The sequence below is a fragment of the Paroedura picta genome, chromosome 10, assembly GCF_049243985.1.
Source record: "Paroedura picta isolate Pp20150507F chromosome 10, Ppicta_v3.0, whole genome shotgun sequence".
In the NCBI taxonomy this organism is placed as follows: Eukaryota; Metazoa; Chordata; class Lepidosauria; order Squamata; family Gekkonidae; genus Paroedura; species Paroedura picta.
Genome location: NC_135378.1, coordinates 82,620,834 through 82,648,117, shown reverse-complemented (window position 1 = coordinate 82,648,117; position 27,284 = coordinate 82,620,834). Strand labels below are relative to the sequence as shown.

At 48.3% G+C, this 27,284-nt stretch overlaps 1 protein-coding gene across 1 annotated transcript in view; it reads left to right on the top strand.

The window, feature by feature from the left end:
* Window positions 1–27,284, top strand: part of ADAMTS3 (ADAM metallopeptidase with thrombospondin type 1 motif 3) — an 86,773-nt gene that overhangs the window by 20,632 nt on the left and 38,857 nt on the right. Inside the window, exon 4 of the mRNA XM_077301170.1 lies at window positions 3,035–3,194. Within this exon, the coding sequence (XP_077157285.1) occupies window positions 3,035–3,194 (160 nt within the window). The remainder of the gene's footprint in view (window positions 1–3,034; window positions 3,195–27,284) is intronic.

Here is a 27,284-nt window from a genome sequence, read left to right as displayed (position 1 = left end):
CCCTGAAACCCTCTTGGCCCTTCAGTTTAGAAAAGAGGCAACTCAAGGGGAACATGATAGATGTTTATAACATCCAACTCCAACTCCAGATGCTTCCTTCCATTCTGTCATGGCAAAAGGAAAGCGAACCTGAATGCACTGTTTTTTTTTTTTTTCAAGACCAAAGTCTCAACACCGGGATCTTTAGGCAGCCCACCCCCCTGCCCCCCTGTGCCAGGATCCGGTCTGATGTCAGGGGCATAGCAACTGTAGGCACACACAAATTCTCTCCCGCCCTCTTCCCCTATGGCAAGGAAACGGTCCCTTCGCTTGCCAGAGGCTGACAGGTCGCCAGCCTAATAATGCCTCTTGGCCTGGTGGAAGGGGAAAAAATGAGGGTGTGATCCATAGTGGACTTATCTGAACCGAAATATCCCTGCCCGTTGCTCCTGCGGTAAGGGTATGCCTTGCCGTTAATTGAAATGGCACGGCTTCGATGTTGGAAACGGATTTCCACGGGGGAGCTGCAATGGCAGAAACAGATCTCCCTGTTTGGGAGTGAGTCATCACCATCGTGGGCGACCCGGCCAAAAACGAAGCTGAGAGGAGAGGTAAAAACACGGGCTTAGTGCTGGAAGGAATGGATTTAGCACCGTCGCTGAGTGGCAGCACGGACAGCGGAGTCTCCGGAGGGCAAGAGACACGGCTTCCAGCTCCGGACTGGCGTTTGGTCCGGGCTAGGGGTGAAGAATCCCGCCCCCCCTTCTCCCCTTCCTTTGGATGTTTTCATCACGGTTGATTGTACCCTTTCTGCAGCTGTCTTTGTCTTAGGGTTGATGTTGATGATGATGTTGTTATGTTGTTGGGATTTTAATTGGGGATTTTAGTATTTTGGATTCTTGTAATGTATCACCATTGTAAGCCCTCACGAGCTTGCCTGGCCAAGAGGGGCAGCCAATAAATTGCATTAAAAATAAATAATTTGTTATGTAACCCGCCGAGAGTGGCGGACAATAAATTTAATTACATACATACATACATACATACATGGAGGTGTTGGGGGGGGGGGTGCAGCCTGAGGAGGGTGGGGCTTGGGGAGGGGCTTTGATGGGGTATAATAGAGTCCACCTTCCAAACAGATAGAATGCTTCCTGGGTTTTCCTTTGTCCACTCCAGCTGCCATCCCTTTGTTACCCAGAATACTATTACTACTAGTAGTACTAGTAATAGTAGTAGAAGAAGATGAGGGACAAGACGGGGAAGAGTTGGTTCCTATATGTGGCTTTTCTCTACTAGAAGGAGTCTCATAGCGGCTTACAGTCTTGTTGTTGTTGTTAGCATTTCAATTTTTATTTCCCACCATTCCCGAGACTGGCTTGTGGTGGGTTAAAATTAAAAAGGGACAGAAAAATTACAATACATAGATCAAGAAACATGGCAGTAAAATCCAAAACACCCCCCCCCTCCATAAACATCATCCAATAAACATAATCAATTCTTTTTCCTCTCCCCACAACAGACACCCTGTGGGGTGGGTGAGGCGGAGAGAGCCCTGATATTCTTGCTCGGTCAGAACTGCCCTATCAGTGCTGTGATGAGCCCAAGGTCACCCAGCTGGCTGCATGTGAAGGAGGAGAAGGAATCAAACCTGGGTCCCCAAGTTAGAAGCCGTCACTCTTAACCATAACACCATAACACCATGCTGGCTCTCAGGGGTCCCCTCCTTCTGGTAGTTCCCCATCTTCCCACTACGATAGCTGATCACTCTACAGTTCTCTCTTCATCTCAACAGAGCTGTTCTGCCAGTCTTTTGGCTGATGCCAGGCAGGCAGAAAATCTTGCCCTCCCCTGTAGCTGGAATTTAGGGGCTCTCGTCTGCAACATCACCCCTGAGGACCTGGTCCATCTGGCAGACTGGGGGTAGGAGTACGGAGAGGTTAGGGGTCTGAGAAGGGATAAGCCAGTTTGGTGAGAGCCAGTTTGGTGTAGTGGTTAGGAGTGCGGACTTGTAATCTGGCATGCCAGGTTCGATTCTGCGCTCCCCCCACATGCAGCCAGCTGGGTGACCTTGGGCTCGCCACGGCGCTGATAAAACTGTTCTGACCGGGCAGTGATATCAGGGCTCTCTCAGCCTCACCCACCCCACAGGGTGTCTGTTGTGGGGAGATGAATGGGAAGGCGACTGTAAGCCGCTTTGAGCCTCCTTTGGGTAGGGAAAAGCGGCATATAAGAACCAACTCTTCTTCTTCTTCTTCTTCTAATGTGATTATATCGTATGCTTTTCTTTTATTGTATGTTTTTATTGTTGTTGTTAGCCACTGAGAGATGGCAGGCCTGGGAATGGTGGCAGTGGAATTGCCTCTGCTTGGCATGCAGAAGGTCCTAGGTTCAATCCCCGGCATCTCCAGTTAAAAGGACCGGGCAGGAGGGGATGGGAAAGGACCAGGCAGGAGGGTTTGCTTGAGACCCTGGAGAATAGCTGCCGATCTGAGTAGGCCATTTTGATGGACCAGGAGCCTGATTCAGTCTAAGGCAGCTTCATGTGTCAGAGGAGATGGAGGACCCAAACACTATCTACGTGCGATACCCTCTCCTAAAAAAAAAAAACCCTGGAACCGATTATGCCCAACAGAGCAAAGAAATCCCCTCCTGATTCATGCTGATGCACCAATACAGTAGCACATTCAGGTTTGCAACATCAGGTCCTGCTCCAAAATACTTGTTCCCCCAGCAATAAGGGTCAACGCACATTAACCCTCTATTTCAGGGGTAGTCAACCTGTGGTCCTCCAGATGTCCATGGACTACAATTTCCATGGGCCCCTGCCAGCATTTGCTGGCAGGGGCTCATGGGAATTGAAGTCCATGGACATCTGGAGGACCACAGGTAGACTACCCCTGCTCTGTTTGACGGACTGTGATTGACTCTTGCAAAACAGAGGCAAACAAAAATGACTAAGATAATTAGTACATTCCGCTCCACGCCACTGAAAGGTTGCCGAGAAAGATGGACTCATCCCATCCTTTGTGGCTTGCCTCTTTGCTTCTCTCCGTAGGCTGGAATGATTCGGACGGACGAAGACGAATATTTCATCGAACCGCTGGAGAAAGGGAAGCAAATGGAAGAAGAAGGCGGGAGGGCTCACGTCGTCTACAAGCGGTCCGCGATGGCACAGGATCCAACCAATGTACCCCCCACAGACTTCCACAGTGAAGGTATCACGCTTATCTTTCTTTGAACCAACGGCAAGAGACTCATCCTGTTACAATTATTTGGCATTTCTAGAGTTTTCTTTTCACCGTGAGATTTCTACTTGAAGTGCTTGTCCCCCAGAGAGATTCTTTTAGCTAGGATTGGTTGGCATTTTCTAGAATTTTCAGTGTGAAAATTCTTTCTGCAGAACTTGTGTTGTCGTCCCTCCCCGCCCCACCCCCAAAAATTATCATTTCTTTTGGATGCCGAATACACTATTTGGTCTGCGTCCCAAGATTGTGCGTTCGTTGTGTGATTAAATTAACCTTGTGGGATTGGAGGCGTTCGGCGGTGTAAACTGATTGATTGATGAGCTGGATTCAAACGGGATTCAGTCCCAATTGAATTGGGTGTAGGCCAATATCTTTGGTGGAATTAAATATTACCCGATGACGACGAAAGAAGTCGCAAGTCACATAAAAAGGCTGATTATCTGGAGAGCAGCAATTTAGCCTGAGTACTCCCTTGAAGCGAAAATAACTATAATCACAGAATAGGAAGGGATCATCCAGGCCACCTAGTCACATCCCGTGCTCCATGCGGGATCAGCCTGAAGCATCCAGGATCAGTCTCTGTCCAGCCCCTGCTAGAAGACCGTCAGTGAGGGGGAGCTCCCCACCCCCTTAGGCAGCCCATTCCACTGCTGAACTAGACTCACAGAATCCTAAAGTGGGCAGGGGCCCTACAGGCCATCTAGTCTCACCCTCCGCTCAATGCAGGATCAGCCTGAAGCATCCAAGAGAAGGGCCTGTCCATCCACTGCTTGAAGACCACCAGTGAGAGGGAACTCCCCACCTCCTCAGGCAGCCCATCCCACTGCTGAACTACTCTGTGAAAATTCACTCACACCTGTCAAAGAGGCATCAGTCCGTGATGCACCACGCGGTGATTGGTGCTCACCTATGGGGAAACGGGAGGGGCTATGGCTCACTGGTGGAGCATCTGCTTGGCATGCCCCCAGGTTCAATCCCCGGCCTTTCCAGTTGAAAGGATCAGGTAGGAGGTGGTGTGAAAGACCTCTGCTGAAACCCTGAAGTTTCTGTGCCCGTGGACAACACTGACTTGGATGAATCAAGGGTCTTATTCAGTATAAGGTGGCTTCAATGGCTGATGCTTGAGCCGTAGCTTCATAGACCTTGGTCAGCGTTCCAGTAATAGTCTGTATCTTCAAACTTGCATGGTTGTTCATTAAGGCAAGAGGCCCACAAGTCCCTTTGGGTACTCCGGTGCTTTTCTGTGCCTGTGCCTATTTTCTGCTTGGCGGCCGATACGGGATTCTACGTTCGATTTCCGTTTCCAAGTCACGGGGACGGGGTGGGGGGAACCACGATGGGGCCGTTTTTTAGATTGCTGACTTGTATGAACTTGTCACTGTTTCTGAGTAATTGCTTTGCTGCGGATGTATATTGGGATGTAAGCAGAATGCGGTCGATCAACCTTAAAATAATTCCTGCTGATTCTAATCTGCACAGTTTCCTTCCCTCCCCCTTTTTTGAAATGATGTGTCCCCCCCCCCCTTGAGGAATGTTCACTAAGCCAAGGGGTTTGTGGATAAGTAGATGGTTCTCTCAAATGCAGTCGAAATAACTCTATGCATCAGGGCGCATTGATGGCAAATATTGTTTTGTTCCCCGTATTCTGTAAAGTGGGACCCTGGTATATAGATGTGCTAGTTTCCCAAAGAACAGGAAGAGGGCTAAAATGCATCACTAGTGGTGGGGCATGTGGGGGGAGGGGCGATAGGCAGGCCAGTCCTGGATTTGGGAGAACAACCTACCTGCCAACCAAACTCAAACAATGGTTCCCCTTAGGGGTGATGTCACGCATGTAAACCTGCTAGTGTAGGGTTGGATCCACTGAAAGATTTGCTTGTGTATCTGTAAATATGTGCAGTTTATTATTTCTATAAGAGCCTCTTGTGGCACAGAGTGGTAAGGCAGCAGACATGCAGTCTGAAAGCTCTGCCCATGAGGCTGGGAGTTCTATCCCAGCAGCCCGCTCAAGGTTGACTCAGCCTTCCATCCTTCCGAGGTCGGTAAAATGAGTACCCAGCTTGCTTGCTGGGGGGTAAACGGTCATGACTGGGGAAGGCACTGGCAAACCACCCCGTATTGAGTCTGCCATGAAAACGCTGGAGGGCGTCACCCCAAGGGTCAGACATGACCCGGTGTTTGCACAGGGGATACCTTTACCTTTATTATTCCCATATTATGATTTTAAAAAGTCTAACCCTAAATATATTGTTGCTACAACGTTTGAAGTCTCTGAACTGGCCCCTTTCTCCTTTTCACCTAGCTAAAATGAGAGACATGCAAAATTAAGCCTAGAAGCCCTTAAAAAAAATCTGATTCCCTTAGGTGGGGGAAAAGTTGAGATGTCCCTACTACCTATGTCTTTTTTGAACGATAATCTGGGTTTTTCCTTGGCGCGGCTGGCCCTGCTAAGGGCCAATAAACCTTGCACATTTTGACCTGGCAGAGGAACCCTGAGGAAAGAACTCCATCTGAAGAGAAGCCGCTTCCCTGACATGTCTGCCCAGCCCGGCACGTAAGGGAACAAGAGTCCCGAGGGACATTTGCTTCTCCACCGGCCAGCAGCCAGAACTGAAGGAACTGGGCAGCCCTGTTTGACAAATAAATAGGGACAGGCTCCAAATTATCTGGGCCCGTGAGTCATTCGCAGGGAACCTGGCGGCAGCAGGTCAGATTTATATCTGAGGCCAAATTTGGAGAGTGCCCCTCTCAGGCGTGCATGAGGGTGCATACGCAAGTACGCACTCTCTCATATACATGCTGCAGGACAGGGGAGATATGTCAGTGAGTGAAGAAAAAGGGGAAGGGGGGGGGGAACCCAAGCAAAATCAGGAGCTAGGTGAGGGAACTGAACAAGGCATTTTCTGAGTGAAATGGGAGCAGAGGTTCTTGCCAGAGGTCACTCTGGGCTGCTGTGTTCTTGGAAGCAGCCTCAGGTATTTTGCCTAGAAAGTTTCAGCGAAAGAAAGGAGCCAAGAGCCGCCAAGGGAAGGCGGACTGTCCTTTTGGCTGCGCTTTGCTTTCCCTTGGCCTTGCAAATGAAACCACTCGAAGTTTCTTGACCGCTTCTCTCTCTCTCTCTCTCTCTTTTTTTTTTACTGGTTTGCTACCCACACAAACGGAGGAATGAAGGAATGGGGGCTGTACCACGTCCCTTACCCAGAATCCTCTGCCTGCTCTCCTTTCTGATGTGCCAGATTTGGACATTTAAGCATTATTGGGGGAAATAGCACTTTGACATGAAACAAAAGGAATGCAATAGCAGCTGTGAAGGGATGCCTTTTTTCTTTGGAGGTTCAAAATGAGCAAGACCTTCACTCTGAGGCCCATTCTGCACACATAGGATAATGCACTTTCAATGTGCTTTGCAGCTGGATTTTTCTGTGCAGAACAAGAAAATCTTCTAAAGCACATTGAAGGTGCATTATCTATTGTGTGCAGAATAAGCCTTTTAAAAGTCTTTTTTTCCTCTCTGAGTAGAGAACAAGACGAATAAGAGTTGGTTTTTATACCCCACTTTTCACTGCTCAAAGGAGTCTCAAAGCAGATTTCCCTTCCTCTCCCTGCGGGATAGGTGGGTGAGAGAGCTCTAACAGAACCTCTTTGAGACAGCTCTCTCAGGACTGTGACAACTGCTCTGTAAGAACAGCACTATCAGGACAGTGGTGAGCCCAAGGTCACCAACTGGCTCCATGTGGAGGAGCATGGAATCAAACCCTGCTCGACAGCTTAGAAGCTGCCACTGTTAACCATGACACCAAGCTGGTTCTCTCTCGTGGAAATATTGTGAAACTCGCATGAGCTAATCGTCCTGTGAAGTTCCGAGGCTGTGTTTGGTAGCGCGCTGAGGACTCCATATTTCGGTCAGGAAGTAGACGGGACAGAAGTTATACAGATCATGCCAAAACCAGCAACCCGTTTTGGGGGTTCCCCTCCCCTCCCATTTGTGTCTTCCCTCCGCGGCATCTGCTTCTGCAAACTGTTCCACGTGATGCCATCGTGGTCCATGTTTTTCCACTCTGTCTCATTGGCTAGCTGGTCAGTGGGCAGGGGAACATGCGACATCGTGAGGAGGTGACCCAGGGCAGTACCCCCACTCCTCCAACGTGTTCTACCCTTGGCCTTGGTCGCAAAACCTGACAGTGAATTCTCATCCTTGCCTTGAATCAGCGGAGGAGAGTGGGCAGACGCCGCAGCAGATTTTCCAAGCTCACGCTTTCCATTCGGGATTTTCAGTTCTGGTCCCGCAAAGAGAACCCAAAAGCTTTGGGGGCAAACCCTGTTGCTAAGGTACTAGGCTCAACACTCTGGGTCCCTGGTGGGAAACTTCCCCGGAGAACGGGGAAAGCGGGCGGGATTGCAGTCTCCTCTAAAAACCTCCAAAGTTACTAAGGTCACCTCATTTCACCTTTCAAGCTTTGGGCCTGCTCATATTTGCCAGAACGCCTTCCAGAGGGAGTTTCGGATGACACTGGCTCTGCTTGAAGTCGGCTCAGCAGCTAATGATATACGACAATGTTAACGTAATAATTAGGGGGGTGGGGATGTGACCACTTAATATGAAAAACAAGCAGGGACTTAGAGGGCATTTGGAAAGGGGAGAGATTGGGTGGAGAGAGGGGAGGGTTTTTTTTTTTTTTCCTCTCCTTCCATTTTTACATTCTCATCAAATACCCAGTTTGTCAAGTACTCGATTTTCATCTATCTAGGGTTGCCAACCTCCAGGCCGTGGCTGGAAATCCCCTGGAATTGCAGTTCATCTCCAGGTTTCATAGATCAGTTCCCATGGAGAAAATTAAATTAAATGAGGAGTCGCCATAAGTCAGCGAGTTGCAATTTGGTGGTACATAATTATTAGTGTTGTACACTGGAGAAGGGAGCTGACTGTCCCCATGCGCCTCTTCTTCCTGTGGCCTGTCTCCCCTCAAGCTCTTCCAAGGGTCCAAAATGATAGAGTGCAAAGTAAACGATAGGGCAGGGGTGGCCAAACTGTGGCTCTCCGGAAGTCCATGGACTACAATTACCATGAGCCCCTGCTGGCATGGCATCGGCAGGGGCTCATGGTAATCGTAGTCCACGGACATCTGGAAAGCAACAATTTGGCCACCCCTGCTATAGAGGGCGAGAGGTGTGGGAGCTGATAATTCCCAGAACTACTGGGGACATAGGAGATGTTTTTGGGTTTTTTGCTTTGTTTTTTTTTTCCAGTGGAGAGATAGTTCTGGGCAAATCCCCTTTGGATGCCAGAGTGGAGAAGACGAATCATTTCCACGACTCCAGTAGCGTTTTGTGGTTTCTCACTGCAATTTCCTCTACACACAAATATTTACATGCGTTCCAGACGGCATCCAAGAGGGATTTTGCCGTTTCCACAGATAATGATGGGGATCGTTAAGACGGCGAGGTGCATTTTCCCTTCTTGAAAAATTCTCTTGGATGGGAAATTTATTAAGTGTTTTTTTTTTTGTAAATTAATCTCAGATGGGCTTTGGGTTATCTCTTCATCTTACATCTCTAGAAGAAATTAGACCCTTCCCCCATCTTTTATCTACTTCAAGGGACCCCCAACTTTCCCTCGTCCCATGAAGAGTGGGTGGGGCTAGGTGGTGACGCTGGCAGTAGAGCTTCTGATTGGCTACTGGGGAGCTTAGAAGGCAGTGTCTCTACCTGAAATGTGGATGAGTTTACCATTACATTTCTGCATAACCTCACCCTCTGGCGTTTTGTGGTTCGGCTCGGCCTACTTTGGTAGCCGTTTTGTGGGTCCGAAAGACGCCAAAAGGTTTTGGACCTCCGGCCTGCCGTACTGAAATGTGAGAACAGAGTACAGAATAGAAGCTGCCTGCAGCAATGCCATACCCCCCCCCCCCCTTAATCCCTAAAAAGAGATTCCACCAATGTGTCTACTTCACTGCTCATGTGACCCGGAAGTAATATCATCATGACAAGGACATTGAGGGCAACACTCTGGCATTTGGGCAAAATCTCTCTGGTAGAAGCCAAATTTACCATAGAGGTTTTGCCCAAATACCAGAGTGTTGCCCTGACATCAAGTCCGGGTTGTGTGGGCAGTGAACATTGTGTACATTGATGCACAATGGCTGGGCTTCCTTCCTGCTCCCCATAAGTCCCCATCCCACACCAGTTGCCAACAGGAAACTGGCGACCTTGTCTGCTGGTGATTTACAGTGTCTGTTATTGGCTGTAAATTAAAGAAGAAGGGGGGAATCCGTTTTGAAATAATATTCTTTCCCTTGTGAGTCAGTTATGGGATGATCCCTCAGAGGTGGACAATGAAAATGTTTTCAGGAAATATCTGGGTGCAGGGCTGCACATAGCATCCCCACAGTAACCTCCTTCTTATGGATCGAATACATGCCTCCCTATGTGGCAATACATTTCCCATGTAGCTCATGCCCTGGGTCGGTTGTCCACGTAAAAATCTTATGCCTGTGGTTTTATTCTTTCTTTCGTTCCTGCTTATATTTTTGTAAGACCGTTATAGATAATCCCAAGGGAGAATCGTCTTGTGATGTCAGAGCTCCCTACACTCAGAGCCACTGGGAATCTACAGGCAAACGACTTGTGCGAACATTATGCGCCCAGCCAGGAATGGTTCCCAAGGGACGGCACTTCTGCTGTGTCATGCTCGGAAAGGTTATAGACATGCGTAAATCATAGCAAAGTGCATCATAGATTTCATGGCATGACCCTGCTGTATTTTCTTTTCTTCGTTTTTTTTTCGGGGGGAGGGGGTGCACTGAGAGAAAAAGCCCTTCTTATCAAAGACATCTTACTAGCTAATTCTTTTCAAGCATTTTAAGTATGCGAAGGGTTACATCTGTCCAAACAAGATCCTGGAGAATTAGTTTTGAAATCTCCGGGAGACAAAGCCCTGTTATGTCTTAAGGCTGGGCCCCTCTGGAGATAAGAGACCTTTTTGCGCACATCACAAAGCAGAAACGAGAGAAAGAGAGAGAGATGATATTTGTGTTCAACCTTGTTGCAGGAAGAGAGTGGGGGCGGAAGGCTACCCATTCTGCCACGAGACCTTTCTTCTTGATAGAGGTGAGCACGAAGTCAACAGCTATAGTGGCTTGTCTGAGGTGGCTTTGTTTGAGGCATCAGTTTATTAGATCATCACCCCCAAGATTTATAGTGCCTCTTTTAAATGGTGTCAGAGATGTCTGTGGAATTCCTTACACATGAATGGGCCCTGCACACACAGAGAGACTGCTGGTCAATCGTCTAACTCAGCTGAGTCTTCTCTAACTGTCACGATTTGTTTGGGTTTTTAAAAAAAAAATTATATTGTGCCAGGCCGAATACTCCTGATTTCTCCCCTCGAGGGTTATTGTTTTAACAAATCTCTGCAAACGTCGTGTTTCCCCAGGGCTTTCTGAAGCCTGTATTCTATCTTTGCATGGCCCAAACATGTAGATTTGTTGATCTGCATGGATCACACTTGGCTAGTCACTTCTCTGTGTATTCTGCTTGAAGTAGTTGACAAGAAATGAACCACAGTCAGCCCCAAAGAATTATGTCCACCTGGCCCTGGCCCCAACCTGGTGGAACAAGCTCCTGGAAGAGCTGAGGGCCCTGCTGGAGTTGTCAACTTTTCGCAGGGCCTGCAAGACGGAGCTCTTCCGCCAGGCGTATGTTTGAGACCAGGGTAGAGTCCTCATGTTTTCATTTCCCCCCCCCCCAGTTGATTCCTATTAGACCGGCCCCTCACTTCCAGCGGAAGATGCTTGGCCCTCCAGTTTAATGGGGGATTAGGGAGGGGGAATGGAATTGGAATGCTCGAATAAGACGTCGGCATCTATATCTACTTATCATGGAAAGGGGTGTTTTTATGGGGGGATTATTGTATTTTATTGTTCCATTTTGTGTGAACCACCGCGAGACCACTGGAAGAGCAGCGGCATAAAAATAAATACCGTATTTGCTGGGGTATAAGACGACTGGGTGTATAAGACGATCCCCCAACATTTCCACTCAAAATATAGAGTTCGTTACATTACATTACAGTACTATGGGCCACTATGGGCAGCTATGTCTATCCCAACTGAAGTGCACCCGGCGCATAGGACGACCCCCCCACTTGGAGGCATGTTTTTCAGTGGAAAAAAGTAGTCTTATACGCCAGCAAATACTGTAGGTAGGTAGGTAGGTAGATAGATAGATAGATAGATAGATAGATAGATAGATAGATAGATAGATAGATAGATAGATAGATAGATAGATAGATAGATAGATAGATAGATAGATAGATAGATAGATAGATAGATAGATAGATAGAAGCAGCAGTGCAGCCCCAAATATTTGATAACACTAACAACTAGAACAGGGCAGCTCAGTGGGGTGACAAAACATCTACCCTGATATGCTTTCCCGCCCCAAAACATGTGTAGGGGGTCAGGGATACAGCATGCCCAATACTGATAATATAATGTCTACCGATTGGTCTAATTTCCCATGATAGAGATTATATTGTCTGCCGTGGGTTATTTTCAACAAACATTCAGTATTTGTGTTTCTCACTAAAGGAACTGTCCCCCTTTCAGTATTAATGCTGCTAGTTTATCACCGACTAGGCGATCGCTGCCTACCCCCTTCTCTTGACAAACGGAGCCTGAGGCTATAAACAAGACACGGTGTCCATTTTTGACATTAAATAAAATACAGTTTTATATCACCATTCTGGTCCCACCCCCATCTCGTTTCTTTATATTGTATTTTCCTTGCAACCCAAAACCGTTTAGCGAGATCGGCAACTTGTAGCGATTTTCAAAAAAGAACCCGTGAGATTTGAGAAAAACATACAAAGAAGACAGTGCAGGAGAACCAAACTATGTAAGAACAGACCCTGTCCAATTGAGAAAGGCAAAGAGATAGCAATGATTTATGCAACAGATTAAATCATTAACGAAAGTCGGTGTGCTCAAGCGGTATTGAAATTCACAAGGTCGCGATTGGGTCATGCAGCCATAACACAAAGAAGAGCTCAGTTGGGTGGGGAGAACAGACACACACATTCTTTGTCTGACACCTAGATGCCTCCCAAGATAGTTCTGGTCAACCTCATCCAAGGTCATTCCATTCATGAAGCATCTCCCATGGCCAGTTGCCAACCTCCTTATCCCCAAAAGCGAGAGGGACCAGAGAAGATCTTAATAGGCAAAGATGGCCGTTGAAATGTCATGTAGGACAGAGGTCCCCAACCTTTAGGAGCCTGTGGGCACCTTTGGAATTCTGGAACAGTGTGGTTTTTGCAGCCACAAAATGGCGGCCGCAGAAGGTGGAACCAGCTGCAGAGTGGCTTCCACATGGCATTCCTTCAGTCACTCAGTGAAGATCCCTAAACTGTGATGGCAGCTGCTGCTGGAATGACACTGCACAGTCGGTCAAATCTCCAGTGGTCAATCAGAAGTCTTGCTAAGCAAAAGAATAATAGAATCATAGAATCATAGAGTTGGAAGGGGCCATACAGGCCATCTAGTCCAACCCCCTGCTCAATGCAGGATCAGCCCTAAGCATCCTAAAGCATCCACCTAGTTCTGCTCACTTGCTAAAAATACACATGGTGGACACTAGAACTGGCGTTGGACAGTGTTATGGCACCCATGTTGAGGGGCCCTGATATATGGCTACAGGTCTATCCCACTTTGGACTCCATCTGGAACTAAAATGGTATGCAGGGTAGACTTCTTTATAGACAGCCGTTTAGTGGGAAATCCCTTCCTCCACTCTTTGGTGACCTCTTCTGTGTCAAAGTTTGTTGGAAACCCTCACTTTTTCTCTCCTGGAAACCTCGGACAAGTTCTCAGGCTGTGTGGGATGACCAGATGGTGGCATTTTCTTTGGCAAGTCTTCGTGGCCGCCATCCTGGAGAAAGCAGCTGGGTCACTGCTACCAGGACGTCACTGGTTCCAGCATGCCGGGGGGGAGGGGCGCCCAGGACGTTAATAATGACCGTAGCGAAACAGCTTATTTGTTCTGCGTTACAAATGGCTTTTTAATGTGGAACAGAAGAGCAGAGTGGACCCATTAAAGGAAGCCAGCGAGGCCTCACAAGGAAAGACGGTTACAATTCCCCAGGAACTCCTAAACGACGTTGTTAATTGTTCCTGGAAGAAAACTTCAGGGTGGGCTTTATTAGACCAGGGCAGAAGAGGCGTGAGCTATTTTTACTGTTTTCCCAGGGAAGCTGCTCTGGAGCTGGCAAGGAAGCCCGGAGTATTTCGGTTTGCTTGTTTGATTTAAAGTGGAGCGATGTCAACGTTCTTGGGGAAAATTGTCGGCAAGAAAAAACATCTGGGTTTCCCCTTTTTAAAGAAAAAAATCAAACATTCTGGAAACACCCTGCCTCGTCCTTGGGAGCCCTTTCATGGAATCATAGAGTTGGAAGGGACCACCTGGGTCATCTAGTCCAACCCCTTGCACTATGCAGGACACTCACATCCCTATCGCACATCCACTGTCACCTGCCACCCCCTTGAACGTTCACAGAATCAGCCTCTCCGTCAGATGGCTATCCAACCTCTGTTTATAAAATTTCCAAAGTTGGAGAAATCCACCACCTCCCGAGGAAGCCTGTTCCACTGAGGAACCGCTCTAACTGTCAGGAACTTCTTCCGGAGGTTTAGATGGAATTTCTTTTGAATGAATTTCATCCCATTCATTCTGGTCCATCCCTCTGGGGCAAGAGAGAATAACTCTGCTCCATCCTCTACATGGCAGCCTTTTAAATACTTGAAGATGGTTATCAGCTCCCCTCTCATTCGTCTCCTCTCCAGGCTAAACAGACCAAGCTCTTGGTCTCCAAACTCTTCACGATCTTTGATGTTTGCTGACTTGGAAGTATACACACATATATCCCTCTCCATTTATGGTGCCCCAGAGAAATTTTTGCTCAAAAATAACCCCCTAATATGGATGGCCCTGACCTGGATGGCTCGGGTCCTGGGGAGCAGCTATGACTCAGAGGTCGTCCATCTGTTTGGCACGCATAAGGTCTCAGATTCAAAGCTAATTGTGATAAGGAGGATTTGAACTTAGGTCTTCAGGGCCCTAGAACACCATGTGGTGTTTGTGGTTCTGCCAAGGACCGAGCTTGAAGTCCTAGGCTGGATCAAAGCGGGCAACGTAATTGAACTATGTGCAGCTAGATCCCATCTGCCAGATCCAGTCAGTTTAAACTGAAACTGACCAATAGCATAGGCGGAAAGATCCTTTGTTTGCTACTGCATAGAATTTGGGGTTTGCAGGGGTTTGTGGTTCAGTTTCGGGGTCAGGCCGGTCCTCCTTGTGCCACGCTGGGGCCCTAATAAAGAGCTCGAATCACTTCCAGTGTCCAAGTCCGGTTCTGAACCCACAGATTTAACACCGTGACCTTGTGAGCAGGGTGGTCATGGCTATTTCGGATCGCAGGCTGCCCAAACCTGGACTACACTGCTGCCAGTGCTTCCAAAATCTCCCAGGGACCTAGAAAACAGCAATATATGATATATTACCGTGAGACTCTGCAAAACCAACCTAAGATCTCTCCCCCCCCACACACACACCAATTATTTTACTCCCATCCCCTGACCCCACTGGCCTGTGTTCCATGAAGTTTAATTCTCTCTTTTTTAACAACCAGAGCTGAAAAAGAGTCCAATCCCGTAGATATTTTTCCCGACCAAAGAACAAACATCGGCCTCCCCAAAGTGTAGCTCTCCCACCTGCGGGAGTTGCTCGGTTAATTAAAAGCAATTAAATTAGGGAGGAGGAGACAGTGAAAAGCTCCCCTCCCCCATAGGAATGACGAATAAATTCAAGGTAGGAAAACAAGCCAGTTTTGTTTTGTTTTGTTTTGTGTTTTTGGCCAGGGCTGACTTCAGATCGACTCCGAAATTCTAATTTGATTTTAGCATCGATTCCTCTGCTAGATTAAAACAACCAGGGGCTTCACCATGGCATCAAACTTTTTATAATGAAGACCAAGCCTCCCTTTCATGCGTAGGAAACAAGAGGGTGGGTTTCTCTCAGGCTTTCCAATCTTCTGGTGAGCACCCAGAAATTGCCCGGTATTACAGCAGATTTTCAGACAAACAAGATCAGAAAACGGCAGCCCTGGTCAGTAGATTTTTGTCATACTAAACTGTTGAGCTCCGTCCCCTACTGTCTCGTCTCCACTCATCTTGGCTACCCCACAAAATGCCCGCCCCCTGCCCCCTCCACTCCTTCGCCTGCCCTTTGCAGGTTCAGCCCCTGTAAGGTAGGAGAGGCTGAGAGATCAGCATGGGAGGCACTTCTCTTAATTCTGGAGGATGAAATCAGGGGTCCTCTTCTACGCTCCTCTCGGCACCCCCACACCTGCCCGCCCCCCTGCCCGCTAGCTCACCCACTCGCAGCCTCCTGCAGGTGGGTTTCTGTTTCAAGTGGAGGGGGGAGCACAAAGACTCGGTCTCAAATCGATCTGAATTCAGCAGGAATTCAGCAGGATCGAAAGCAGAAGGGAAAAAAAGCTCCGTGCGGATTTAGCCCTTGTCTCTAAAGCTGCAGTAAACAAATCGGCTTCTTCAGCAAGCCTGCCTTTTACGCAGGTAGACCTGTCTCCCTTGGCCCTCCTCCTCTGCAGGCTACACCTCCCCAACTCGCTCAGCCTCTCCTCCTAAGGCATGGCTTCCGATCCCTCAACCGTCCCAGTCGTGGTTCTTTGCACACATTCCCGCTTGTCCAAATCCTTTCTTGAACTGCAGGGCCAGAACTGAGCGCCGTATTCCAAGTGAGGTCCAACCAACGTGGACTAGAGCAGGGGTAGTCAACCTGTGGTCCTCCAGATGTCCATGGACTACAGTTCCCATGAGCCCCTGCCAGCAAATGCTGGCAGGGGCTCATGGGAATTTCAGTCCATGGACATCTGGAGGACCACAGGTTGACTACCCCTGGACTAGAGCGGTGTTCTAACGAAAACACATTGGGAGAAAAACATCAGGAGGCATCAGAAAAAGACTCCTCCAAAGCCCTCAAAGAAACGTTTGCCAGCGAGGGGGAGCTTCTTAGGCAGCCGTTTCCACGGCTGAACGACTCGGATGGTGGAAAAAAATTTTTTTCCTGCTATCTAGCCAGTACTGCTCTACACATAGTTTAAACCCATTAGTTCAGGTCTACACATAGTTTAAACCCATTAATACCCAGTTGGCCTGATCCAGCATAGTTTCTCTTGTGTCCTTACAGCATGGGATGGGTATTTGCTACCCCCGCATGGTGACCACAGTGGGAATCCAGGCTCTCTGCGGTTCCTAACTATCAATCACAATGTGCTGACTATCGGATTTTCCAGCATCTCATCTGGTTTCTTTGGAAGAACATGAAGCCTCACATGGGACAGTGAATGCGTTCAGGACAGCGTGTGTGTGATTATTAGTTCTTGCATTCTCCAAAGGCATGATTCAAACCTCTGCATTTATCTTTTTTTACTGTTTTTTACTGTTGAGAAAGCCCTGAAACATTCTTCAGGCTTTGAGGAACTCCAGAAGTGGTGCGATCGTGCAGAATTGGATTGGGAAGCATTGCTGTGGACACGCCCATCCGGGGCCCCTCCCCTTACCACCCCCTCCAGGCCCATCATTGGGGTCGACATGACCATGTAGGGCAATGGTTCTCAATTTGGGGGTTGGGACTTCTTTGGGGGTCGAACGTCCCTTTCACAGGGGTCGTGGCAGGGCAAGCAGCTTGGCTGGGGGGGGCATCATCCACACAACAGCCTTGCAGGGTAGATCGAGATAGAGCATTCGTCTGTCCAGAGCAGCGGAAAAGAGCGAGATCGGCATGGTGGGACAAGAGGCAGAACTGAACTGAGAAACCTGGAAAAAAACCCAGTTTATATACAATCGTGAACAATGGATCTGCACACCATTGGTCAATTTTGGTTCAATTTCCGTGAAAGAACCCTTGCCTAATTTTATGGCTGGGGGTCACCACAACATGAGGAACTGTATTAAAGGGTCGCGGCATTAGGAAGGTTGAGAACCACTGATATAGAGTCATATCACCTGATAAATGTTCAACCAATTTTAAAATATATACGTTTGGGAAACCCTTCCAGGGCCGTCAGGAAACCCCAGGGTTTCATGAAACCCTGGTTGAGAAAGCCTGGTCCATGCCTGACATGTCTGCACTCCTAACCACTCCACCAAACAGCACCTTCAAGACTCACAAAATTGGCGGCAGGGTTGGGGTTTTTGTGAGACCCTGCTCATTTCTTCACATACAGCTAAGATGGGAGTCCGCTTGTCCTAGCAGAAAAGAGCCAGAGTCCAGCAACTTCTTCAAGACTCACAAAATTTGTGGTAGGGGAGGAGCTTCTGTGAGTCCCTGTTCCTTCAGATCCTGGATTCTTGCTCTCCACTACCCATACAGACAGGCAAATATGGCTCCCGATCTTGATCGATTCGTATAGAAGAAGAAGAAGAGTTGGTTCTTATATGCCGCTTTTCCCTACCCGAAGGAGGCTCAAAGCGGCTTACAGTCACCTTCCCTTTCCTCTCCCCACAACAGACACCCTGTGGGGTGGGTGAGGCTGAGAGAGCGGTGATATCACTGTGGCGAGCCCAAGGTCACCCAGCTGGCTGCATGTGGGGGAGTGCAGAATCGAACCCGGCTCGCCAGATTAGAAGTCCGCACTCCTAACCACTACACCAAACCGGCTATAATCAAAGTTATGTTGCCCGATTCACCGCGGAGTTGTGGAAACGAACACAACGACAAGGCCGCCGCGGTCCCTGCTAATAAAGATAAGGGGTGGCTGTTTTTTCGTCTTGACCCGCTGACAAAGCCCTCTGCTGCCGCGTAAGATGCTCCAGCTTAATGTCCACTCAGTAAATCCTATTTCCTTTCAACTAAGCCAATAAACCCCCTTGCAATTTATTGGGGCCTGTCGTTAAAGGAGTGGCACTGAAAAGGTGGGCAGGGGGAGGGGAGGGGAGGGGGGGGGGAAGGCAGTGCAATCCTGGCTTTATCCTGCGGAGCTTAGGATGAGAAGGGACGAGGCCGAAACGTAGCCAGGGATGAGCATGAAGGGCCTCATTGAATGCAACCCTGCTGATTAAGCCAATTCGTAGCACATTAGCGGCTGGTCTGCAATATGTCGGGTGTCTGGCTGACTTATTGATCGGCCTCTGCAAATGCAAATGGATTAGTCAGGAGACGGTTTTTCTTTCTTCTTCTTTTTTGGCAAAACGTAGGAGTCAGGTCTTTTCCTGAAAGGAAAGACGGGATGGAGACTTGCATGTCTGAGAGGGAGGAGGTAGAGGACAAATCTCCTTTCTTGTCCTCTTCAGCAGCCTGGGTTACGTTTTCTTTTGGGGTTTTGAATGTTTTCATTGGAGGAGAAGTCGGCCTCACTGCTTTAGACCAGCCCGTTTCAACCTTCTGACCATGGAAGAGCCCCTGAAATGTTTTTTTCAGGCATTGAGGGACCCTGGAAGTGGTCAGTTGGCCACGCCTCCTTGCCACGGCCGCAGAAGTTGCATGTCACCAGAAGTTGCATGTCACCTGCATTAGCTGGCAGCCCCAAGGAGGGCTGGGGGGGGGGAACAGGATGCAGTTTAAGATGGTTCAAAGTCTACCTAGAAATTTGACCTGGGGTGAAATGAAGCGACCTTCAAAGAGTATCTGTTGGAACAGATGTGGCGGTCACTGTTACTCAAACGCTTGTTCCACTTGATATTTCTGGTAAGGCCTGGGAGGAGGAGCTGGTCTCATGTATTAAGTGCCATTCAGCACTTAACACCCACTCAGGGCAGCTGTCCCACCCCTGAATGCCTCCTCCTCCAACCGGCTTGCTTGTTTGTCCAGCAACCAGCCAATCGCCTCCTGTCCCCCACCCATGACCACTCCCTCCTCCTTCCACTTCCCTCCGAGGCTCAGAGGCTGAAGATCCTTGCCCCAGGAGAGCTCCCCGTGCCGGTAAGTTCCCTAACAGCTTCCTGCAGCCTTTCCATGTCCTGGGGGGAAGGGAGAGGCCATCTGCAGATTTCTTCCACCCCACTCACCCCCCAGTCTAGCACCCATTGTATTCCTGACTGCAACAGGTTTTGTCCCTAGTTGTTTAAATAAGACCCATGTTGCACGTGCAGATATGTTTCAAGGAGACAAAATGCATGTGCTTTGCCACGCTTTTTCTTTGCCGCATGCCGTCAATAGCAGCAGCAGGCTTAGCTTAAAGAGCCATTAAAAAAAAGAAAAACCCACAAACAGAGTTTCCAGAAAATGTAAACGCCAAACTGGTTCATATTATGTCAGGTGTATGGAAGAAAAAGTCATCGGAGGAATGATCTCATAGGCATTCTTTCGTGTGCAGCTGGCGAAAATTCGCCTCCTTTCCTACGGCTGAAAAACCTCTCCAGTCTGCGCGCACACTGCTGGCTCTCCTGCCCTCCGGACCCCTCCCGCTCCACTTCCATTAGAGCCCCCCGTACTGTTTGGAAGGCGGAAACAGCCTCAGATTGCAGCTTCCCTAATAACCTATCACAGTGTTGTCAGGCTGGAAGGGAGTCTTTTTTTTTTTTAAAGAAAAAACATAGTTTCCTGTTCAAGGCATGATTCAGGTCTAAACGACCAGTTCAGGTTCACTCAGAAACTTCATGGCCGAGTCCGGTCCTAATCGCTTATGGATGCTGAACACATCTTATGCTGTGCTCAGGGCTGCACTGGAAGTTGTAACGGAGGTGACGTCAGTCTGTCCCACCCCCTCCCCAAGTGCGGCAGAAGAGGCAGGAGGTGGCCATGGGGGTGGCGGCGGGAGAGGCATGGGAGGTGGCCGAGCAAGCAGGGCTCACTGCTGGGCCTGGCTAAGCCCATCCTTAATCCACCCACACTCCTGAGGGCCAGCAGAGGCGGCAGTGGCATGAGTGGCTGCCAGAGGTGGCCAGATGCTCACAGATTATGAAGATAGGTTGAGGGACTTGGGAATGTTCAGCCTGGAGAAAAGGAGGTTGAGAGGGGACATGATAGCCCTCTTTAAGTATTTGAAAGGTTGTCACTTGGAGGAGGGCAGGATGCTGTTTCTGCTGGCTGCAGAGGAGAGGACACGCAGTAATGGGTTTAAACTACAAGTACAACGATATAGGCTAGATATCAGGGAAAAATGTTCACAGTCAGAGTAGTTCAGCAGTGGAATAGGCTGCCTAAGGAGGTGGTGAGCTCCCCCTCTCTGGCAGTCTTCAAAGAAAGGTTGGATACACACTTTTCTTGGATGCTTTAGGATGCTTTAGGCGGAGACTGCGTTGAGCAGGGGGTTGGACTAGATGGCCTCTATGGCCCCTTCCAACTCTATGATTCTACAAACTCATAATCTGCAAAAATCTGTTTCTTGGATATTTATTTATTCATCATACAGCACGCATGTAGTATAGCCAGCGTATCCGAAGATGGTTGTATGTTACTCTGTTTTTATATACGCGTTGTAAACCTCCGTGAGCCAGTTCGCTGGGAGCAGCGGTCTAGACATCCAATTAGAAATAAATCAATCAAATTATAAATAAATAAAAATAAATAAAAAGGGCATGCTCATTTACTTTGGTCCTTTGGATTCTTTGGAAATTGCCGATAACTTTATCATGGGATCACGGAGATGGATGTCCTGGCATTGAATTATCATAGCTGCACACAGATTCCTTTTCTTGGTCACACAAGAGCATGACCGAGAGACAGAAGCCAGGTGATGACTTTTAGCTACATGGATTTTTTTTGTTGTTTTAAGTATTGGTTACACAAGGTCATTATTTCACCCTGTTCCTTGTAAGAGAAACTCAAGAATCTAGCTGCGATCGCTTTGGCATTTCCAACGCCGTGCTCTTTGAAACAGTAATGCAATGCCCCTGTTTGTCTGGGGTTTCAAAAATTCTGTCCCTTGAGCGGCTTCTGATTCTGCTCTTTAGCAAGCCATATTTAACTTTACAATTTTAAATAGCTGCTCGTGGAAGAAGGTTCTTCTTCTTTTTTTTGGCAAACAGATTTACACTCCCGTTTGGCTCCTTTCGCTCTCGGTATACAAACAAGTTTGCTTTCTTTCTTTAATGAGAGACCTCATTTATGCCTTTTCCTGAAGCCTGCAAAAATCGAATTTAACCTTAAAGGGGCTCCCGTTGACACACTATAGCGTCTGTTCAAGGGACACAGGCGTAGAATGAGTCTCAGCCATCGTCCAAAAATATGAGTCCCTATCCCAAGGGACGTTGACGATCGAAAGTTACAAGGAGTCTCGGGCATCCGCTTTTGTGAGCCAGAATCCGCTGATGAATGGCAAAGTGAGTTTGGCTGGTGAAAGTATTATGTATTTAGTTGGTTAAGAATGCTTTCAGGTTGGTCACTGTGTTAGTCACAAGTCTCAGAGCCATGTTGGAGTCCAGGGGCATCTTTAAGACCAACAATGTTTTGTTGAAGGCGTGAGCTTTCGTGTGCGTGCCGACGTCTTCCGACAATGACATGGAAATTGCCAGAACACGTATATATGGAGAGAGTAAATCAGCAGTAAATTTCATGATGCTGATTACTAATTAACTGCTAATTTACTCTCTCCTTGTGTACATAGTCTGATGATTCCCATTTCATAGAATCATAGAGTTGAAGGGACCTCCTGGGTCATCTAGTCCAACCCCCTGCACTATGCAGGACACTCACAACCCTATCGCTCATCCACTGTCACCTCCCACCCCCTTGAAACTTCACAGAATCAGCCTCTCCGTCAGATGGCTCTCCAGCCTCTGTTTAAAAATCTCCAAAGATGGAGAACCCACCACTTCCCGAGAAAGCCTGTTCCACTGAGGAACCGCTCTGACTGTCAGGAACTTCTTCCGGAGGTTTAGATGGAATTTCTTTTGAATTAATTTCACCCCCATGGGTTCTGGTCTGTCCCTCTGGGGCAAGAGAGAATAACTCTGCTCCATCCTCTGCCTGGAACCCTTTTAAATACTTGAAGATGGCTATTTCATTGTAGAAGACGTGGGCACGCACACGAAGGCTCACACGAATAATACTTGGTTGGCCTTAAAGGACTCAAACTTTGTTAAGGTACTTCGAGAACCCTCTTTCTCCAGTGGTGGACTTAAGACACCTTACAAAGGTGTTAAAAACCGTAAGTATCTTAACACTATTAAGGTAACCGTATCAGAACCATGGATAGTATTAGGATCCCTGGGATGAGAAATACCTGGAGATTTTAAGGGGTGAAGCCTGGGGAAGGTGCGGCTTGGGAGGGGAGGGACATCCAAGGGATAAAGTCCACCTTCCAAAGCGGCTGGTTTCTCCAGGAGATCTGTAGCTGCCACCAGGCGGTTTGCAATCCTAACCACAAAATAGCATCCTATGCTACAGTCAGCAGCCAAAAAGCCTTCTAGGAGTTCGGAAACCTTCTATGAATGACTCTTGCGCCATTTTTAACAGCTCTCTGGAATGGGCTTAGATGCCCTCCTGTAATGGGGTTAAATCCCACCAGGGTTCATTTTGCGTTGCTTGCTGCATCTTGCCAAATTCCCATTCCTTCAGCCCCCCCTGTATGACTGCTCTCGTACATGCTGGCCCTGTGTTCCCCATCTTGCCGTTTTGGAAGGTCAGATGAGACCCTTCCCTCCTTTATTTCTGGCAGGAGCAGTCATGCTTACATTCAACCCAAGTGTTACTTCCACAGACCCACAATCCAAGATGCTCCCTTCCAGAAATGACATCACTGACGGGCTCCGTTGTCTTTCTTTGAACTGCTGCCGTGGAATTTCTCACTTGGTGCAGAATGCTCTGGGTCCACAGTCATGTTTCTGTGTGCTTGTGGAAACGCCACGTTAGAAGTGGTGCCCCGCTAAGTCGGTCTTTGGGAGATGTTCTCCTTGCCCTTGAGTCCACATTGGAAAATAGATCAGAGCACAGGACACTTTATACTGCCCGAAACTTTCAAGCCCAGCCACGGAGCACCACCTTTCTAGTACAATTCTCAGCAGTTCCATTGAGGCTTCTTGCTGATGCAACCAGTAGAGACAAACCCAGAAAAGGGATAGAACATATGGCTAAGCTCAAAAGAACAAAACTGGTAAATGAGCAAACGCTACTTCATAGAATCATAGAAACTTCATCAAACTAGGACATCAAATGAACCCTGCTGGGTCACACCATTGGCCCATCTAGTCCAGCTTGGTGTCTCACACAGGGATCAACCAGTTCCTCTGGAGGTCCAACAACAGGGCAGAGAGGCTGAGGCCTTCCCCTGATTTTGCCTCCTATCTCTGGGCTTCTGAGGATTTGTGCCTCTGAATGTGGAGTTTCCTTTTCATCACTGTGGCTAGACACCACGGATAGACCAGTCTATGAAATACTGTTCCTGGGAACAATATGAAGGGAGGTCAGTCCGTGGGTGGAAATTGTCCACAAAAGAATCATCTGTTATGTGCGAAAGTAAATAAGGGGGTCTGGAATAGGTAGCCCAACCTGGAAGCTGAGGCAGGTCTGCCCTCTTTGGTGCTTGGATGGGAGACCACCAGGGAAGTCCAGAGTTGCTGCACGGCTCACAAGAGACCATCAGAGGTGGTTTGCCATTGCCTGCCTCCCAAGAAAGAACACAACCCTGGTGTTCTTTGGAGGTCTCCCACCCAAATGCTAACCATGGCCAACCCTGCTTAGCTCCTAAGATCCCAGAAGATTGAGCTAACCTGAGCTATCAAGTTTCTGGCTCAGAAATCGTTATCTGAAATGGAAATTGAGGAAAGTGGGAAAAGGAAGATTTGTTACTCTCTTACACGCGGAGTCCCGGAGGGATAGAGTCATAGAATGGATGGACCGGAACCAGTGGGATGAAATTAATTGAAAAGAAATTCCGTCTCAACCTCCGGAAGAAGTTCCTGACAGTCAGAGCGGTTCCTCAGTGGAACAGGCTTCCTCGGGAGGTGAAGGGATCTCCATATTTGGAGATCTTTAAGCAGAGGCTGGATAGCCATCTGACAGAGAGGCTGGTTCTGTGAAGGTTCAAGGGGTAGCTGGTGACAGTGGAGGAGCAAAGGGGTTGTGAGTGTCTTACATGGTGCAGGAGGTTGGACTGGATGACTCAGGAGGTCCCTTCCAACTATATGATTCTATGATTCTAAGTTTGAACTTTGATGAGCGAAGACTTTCAGACACACAAATTATCAGTGACTGCCCCTTCACATCTCGCTGTGGCATGGTAGAAGAGCTCCCTGCATCGCTTGCAGAACATCCCAGGTTCTATCACTGACATCTTCAATTTTAGGTCCAGACAATTTTAGGTTCAGACCATCATCAAGGTCATCAAGGTCAGGATTGTCTACTCAGATTGGCAAACGACTCTCCAGGGTCTTGGGCCGAGATCTTTCACATCACAGACATCTTCAATTTTAGGTCCAGACAGGAGGCGATGCGAAAGATCTCGTCCCAAGACCCTGGAGAGTCGTTTGCCAATCTGAATAGACAATCATGACCTTGATGACCTTGATGATGGTCAGATTCAGAATTAAGCAGCTTCACGTCTATGTGTGTCTCTCTTTGCTACTTTAACAATGCGCTGGCCGACTACGACGAAACGTACGGTTTCGCCCGTCCGTTCCTTCATCAGCCAGTGTGGTGTCATGGTTAGGAGTGCGGACTTCTAATCTGGCATGCTGGGTTCGATTCTCCACTCCCCCACATGCAGCCAGCTGGGTGACCTTGGGCTCGCCACGGCACTGAGAAAAGTGTTCTGACCGAGCAGGAATATCTCTCAGCTCTCTCAGCCTCACCCACCTCACAGGGTGTCTGTTGTGGGGAGAGGAATGGGAAGGCGACTGTAAGCCGCTTTGAGCCTCCTTTGGGTAGGGAAAAGCGGCATATAAGAACCAACTCTTCTTCTTCTTCTTCTTAATATATTCGGCAGCTGCACAAAATTTCTCTCTCCCTCTCTCTCTCTCTCTCTCTCTCTCCCTCTCTCTCTCTCTCCCTCCCTCTCTCTCTCTCTCTCTCTCTGCACGACGTGATTCTTATATTTCATTAAGACTTTCCATGTATGTCAACCCTGACTTTTACTCTACCAGCCGTGGGACGAGCTGAACACTCGAAGGAGCAAATTGCTTCGCCCTGCCCTTTCCCCTCTTCTGCACACAAGGGCACACAAAAGGCAGGATTCTCCACTTTCTCCCCTGACCACGAAACCACTCTTATTTAAAGAAGGAAACGGCAGCCAAACCCAAGGCCCCCAGGTGGACCAGACGGCTCTTTCTTCTCCCCTGACCTCCCCATTCAGACTCTCCCATTCATGCCGCGAGCATAACGATGCGCTGCCATGACTTGTATATTTCCGTTGGACGTGGCACTCCAGCAGCCCTTGCCAGAAGGAGTAATTTTTAGAAAGCGGAGCCAGGGTATGAATTTCCCACTTGTACGCTATCACAGCCTGTGCATTCTTGAGCATGGAAGGAGCCAGAGGTCAAACCTTGGGGCTTGTTTGCAAGGTCTGGTTTCTCACCCGCAGAAGGGACGGCTCGCAACTGGGGAGGGGGGGGGGGAAGTCGTCCCTCTTGATGTGGGGAAGACGCGAGAGTTATTTATGCGCCGTCAGGTTGCAAGCGGGAGGGAGAGAGAATTCCCAGCTAATGAGGCAGGAGCTGGAACTGCGCAAGTATCATGTGCAAGATCGTTCTTGGATTCGAATCCGGTCAGGGCTGCGGCTCAGTGGAGGAGTCTCTGCTTTGGCTCGCAGGAGGTCGCCGGTTCAATCCCTGGCACCTCCAAGTGTGAATCAGGTGGTGGACGAGGTGAAAGAATTCGGCTTGAAACCCCCGGAGAGTTGCCAGCAGTTTGACCAGATGCGACCGACCTCTTCTATTTATTACTTATTTATTGATTCGATTTCTAGGCCGTCCTTCCCTGAGTACATATCGGCGCCCTCTGTTAAAAAACATTTCTATCATTAAAAGGAATTTATGTTAAAAATCTGTTGTTTAAAAAAAAAACGAGCTCTCTCCCTTTCTCCCGGTGTGTGTGTGTGTGTGTGTGTGCGTGGAATAAAGTGTTATGCCGATGTACACAAGATGGCGTCCAGATGTTATTTCTCTCTGTATGTAGAGGAGCCAGTGATTGTTGATGTCCTGTAGGCCAGGGGTTTGTCAACCTGTGATCCTCCAGATGTCCATGGACTACAATTCCCATGAGCCCCTGCCAGCGTTTGCTGGCAGGGGCTCATGGGAATTGTAGTCCATGGACATCTGGAGGACCACAGGTTGGCTACCCCTGCTGTAGGCCTTAACCCTAGGCCTGGCGGAACAACTCTCTTTTCAGGGCCTGCGGAACGGTTTTAAGTTCCGCAGGGCCCTGATCCCACGCGGAAGAGTGTGCTACCAGGCCGGTGCCAGAGCAGAGAAAAACCTGGCTCTCGTTGAGACCAATTTCACTTCTCTGGAGAGTGGGGACTCAACCTCGATGGACCCATGGCCTGATTCGGTACATTATTAATACAGAAAAAACAGGCTATGCTCTTCATTTGATACACTTAATTCCCCGTTTCAGTCCCCTTTTAGATTATTTTCTTAAGTAATTCAGATAAGGGCCCCATTGTTCTTGAAAGGCCTCTTCTGTTCTTCCATTGTCCGTTTGGCAAAGTCAGCTAGTTTGTTCAACCAGTCTTCTATCGAAGGTAGTTCTTGCGTTTTCCATTTCTTGGCCAATTCTAGTCTTGCTGCCGTCGTCGCGTAGAAGAATAAACTTTGTGTGTGGGTTGGGAGGTAAATTGTGACTAATTTTTGATGTGAAAACATCTCATGCAGCACCCATAGGGGAAATCTTTAAGATATACAGTGGAAATAATGATCAACCAACTAAATTAAAGACCTTTCTATGCATATCCAAAGAATTGTTGTTAGTTACGGTTGGATAAGCAGGTGAATTTCCTCCAGGCCAGGCTGGATTTTGGAGATTTTTGGTGTGTGGAGGGGATCACTTGGGTATGGAATTGGGGTCACTGTGGGTGGGCAGGTAGTTGTGAGTGTCCTGCATAGTGCA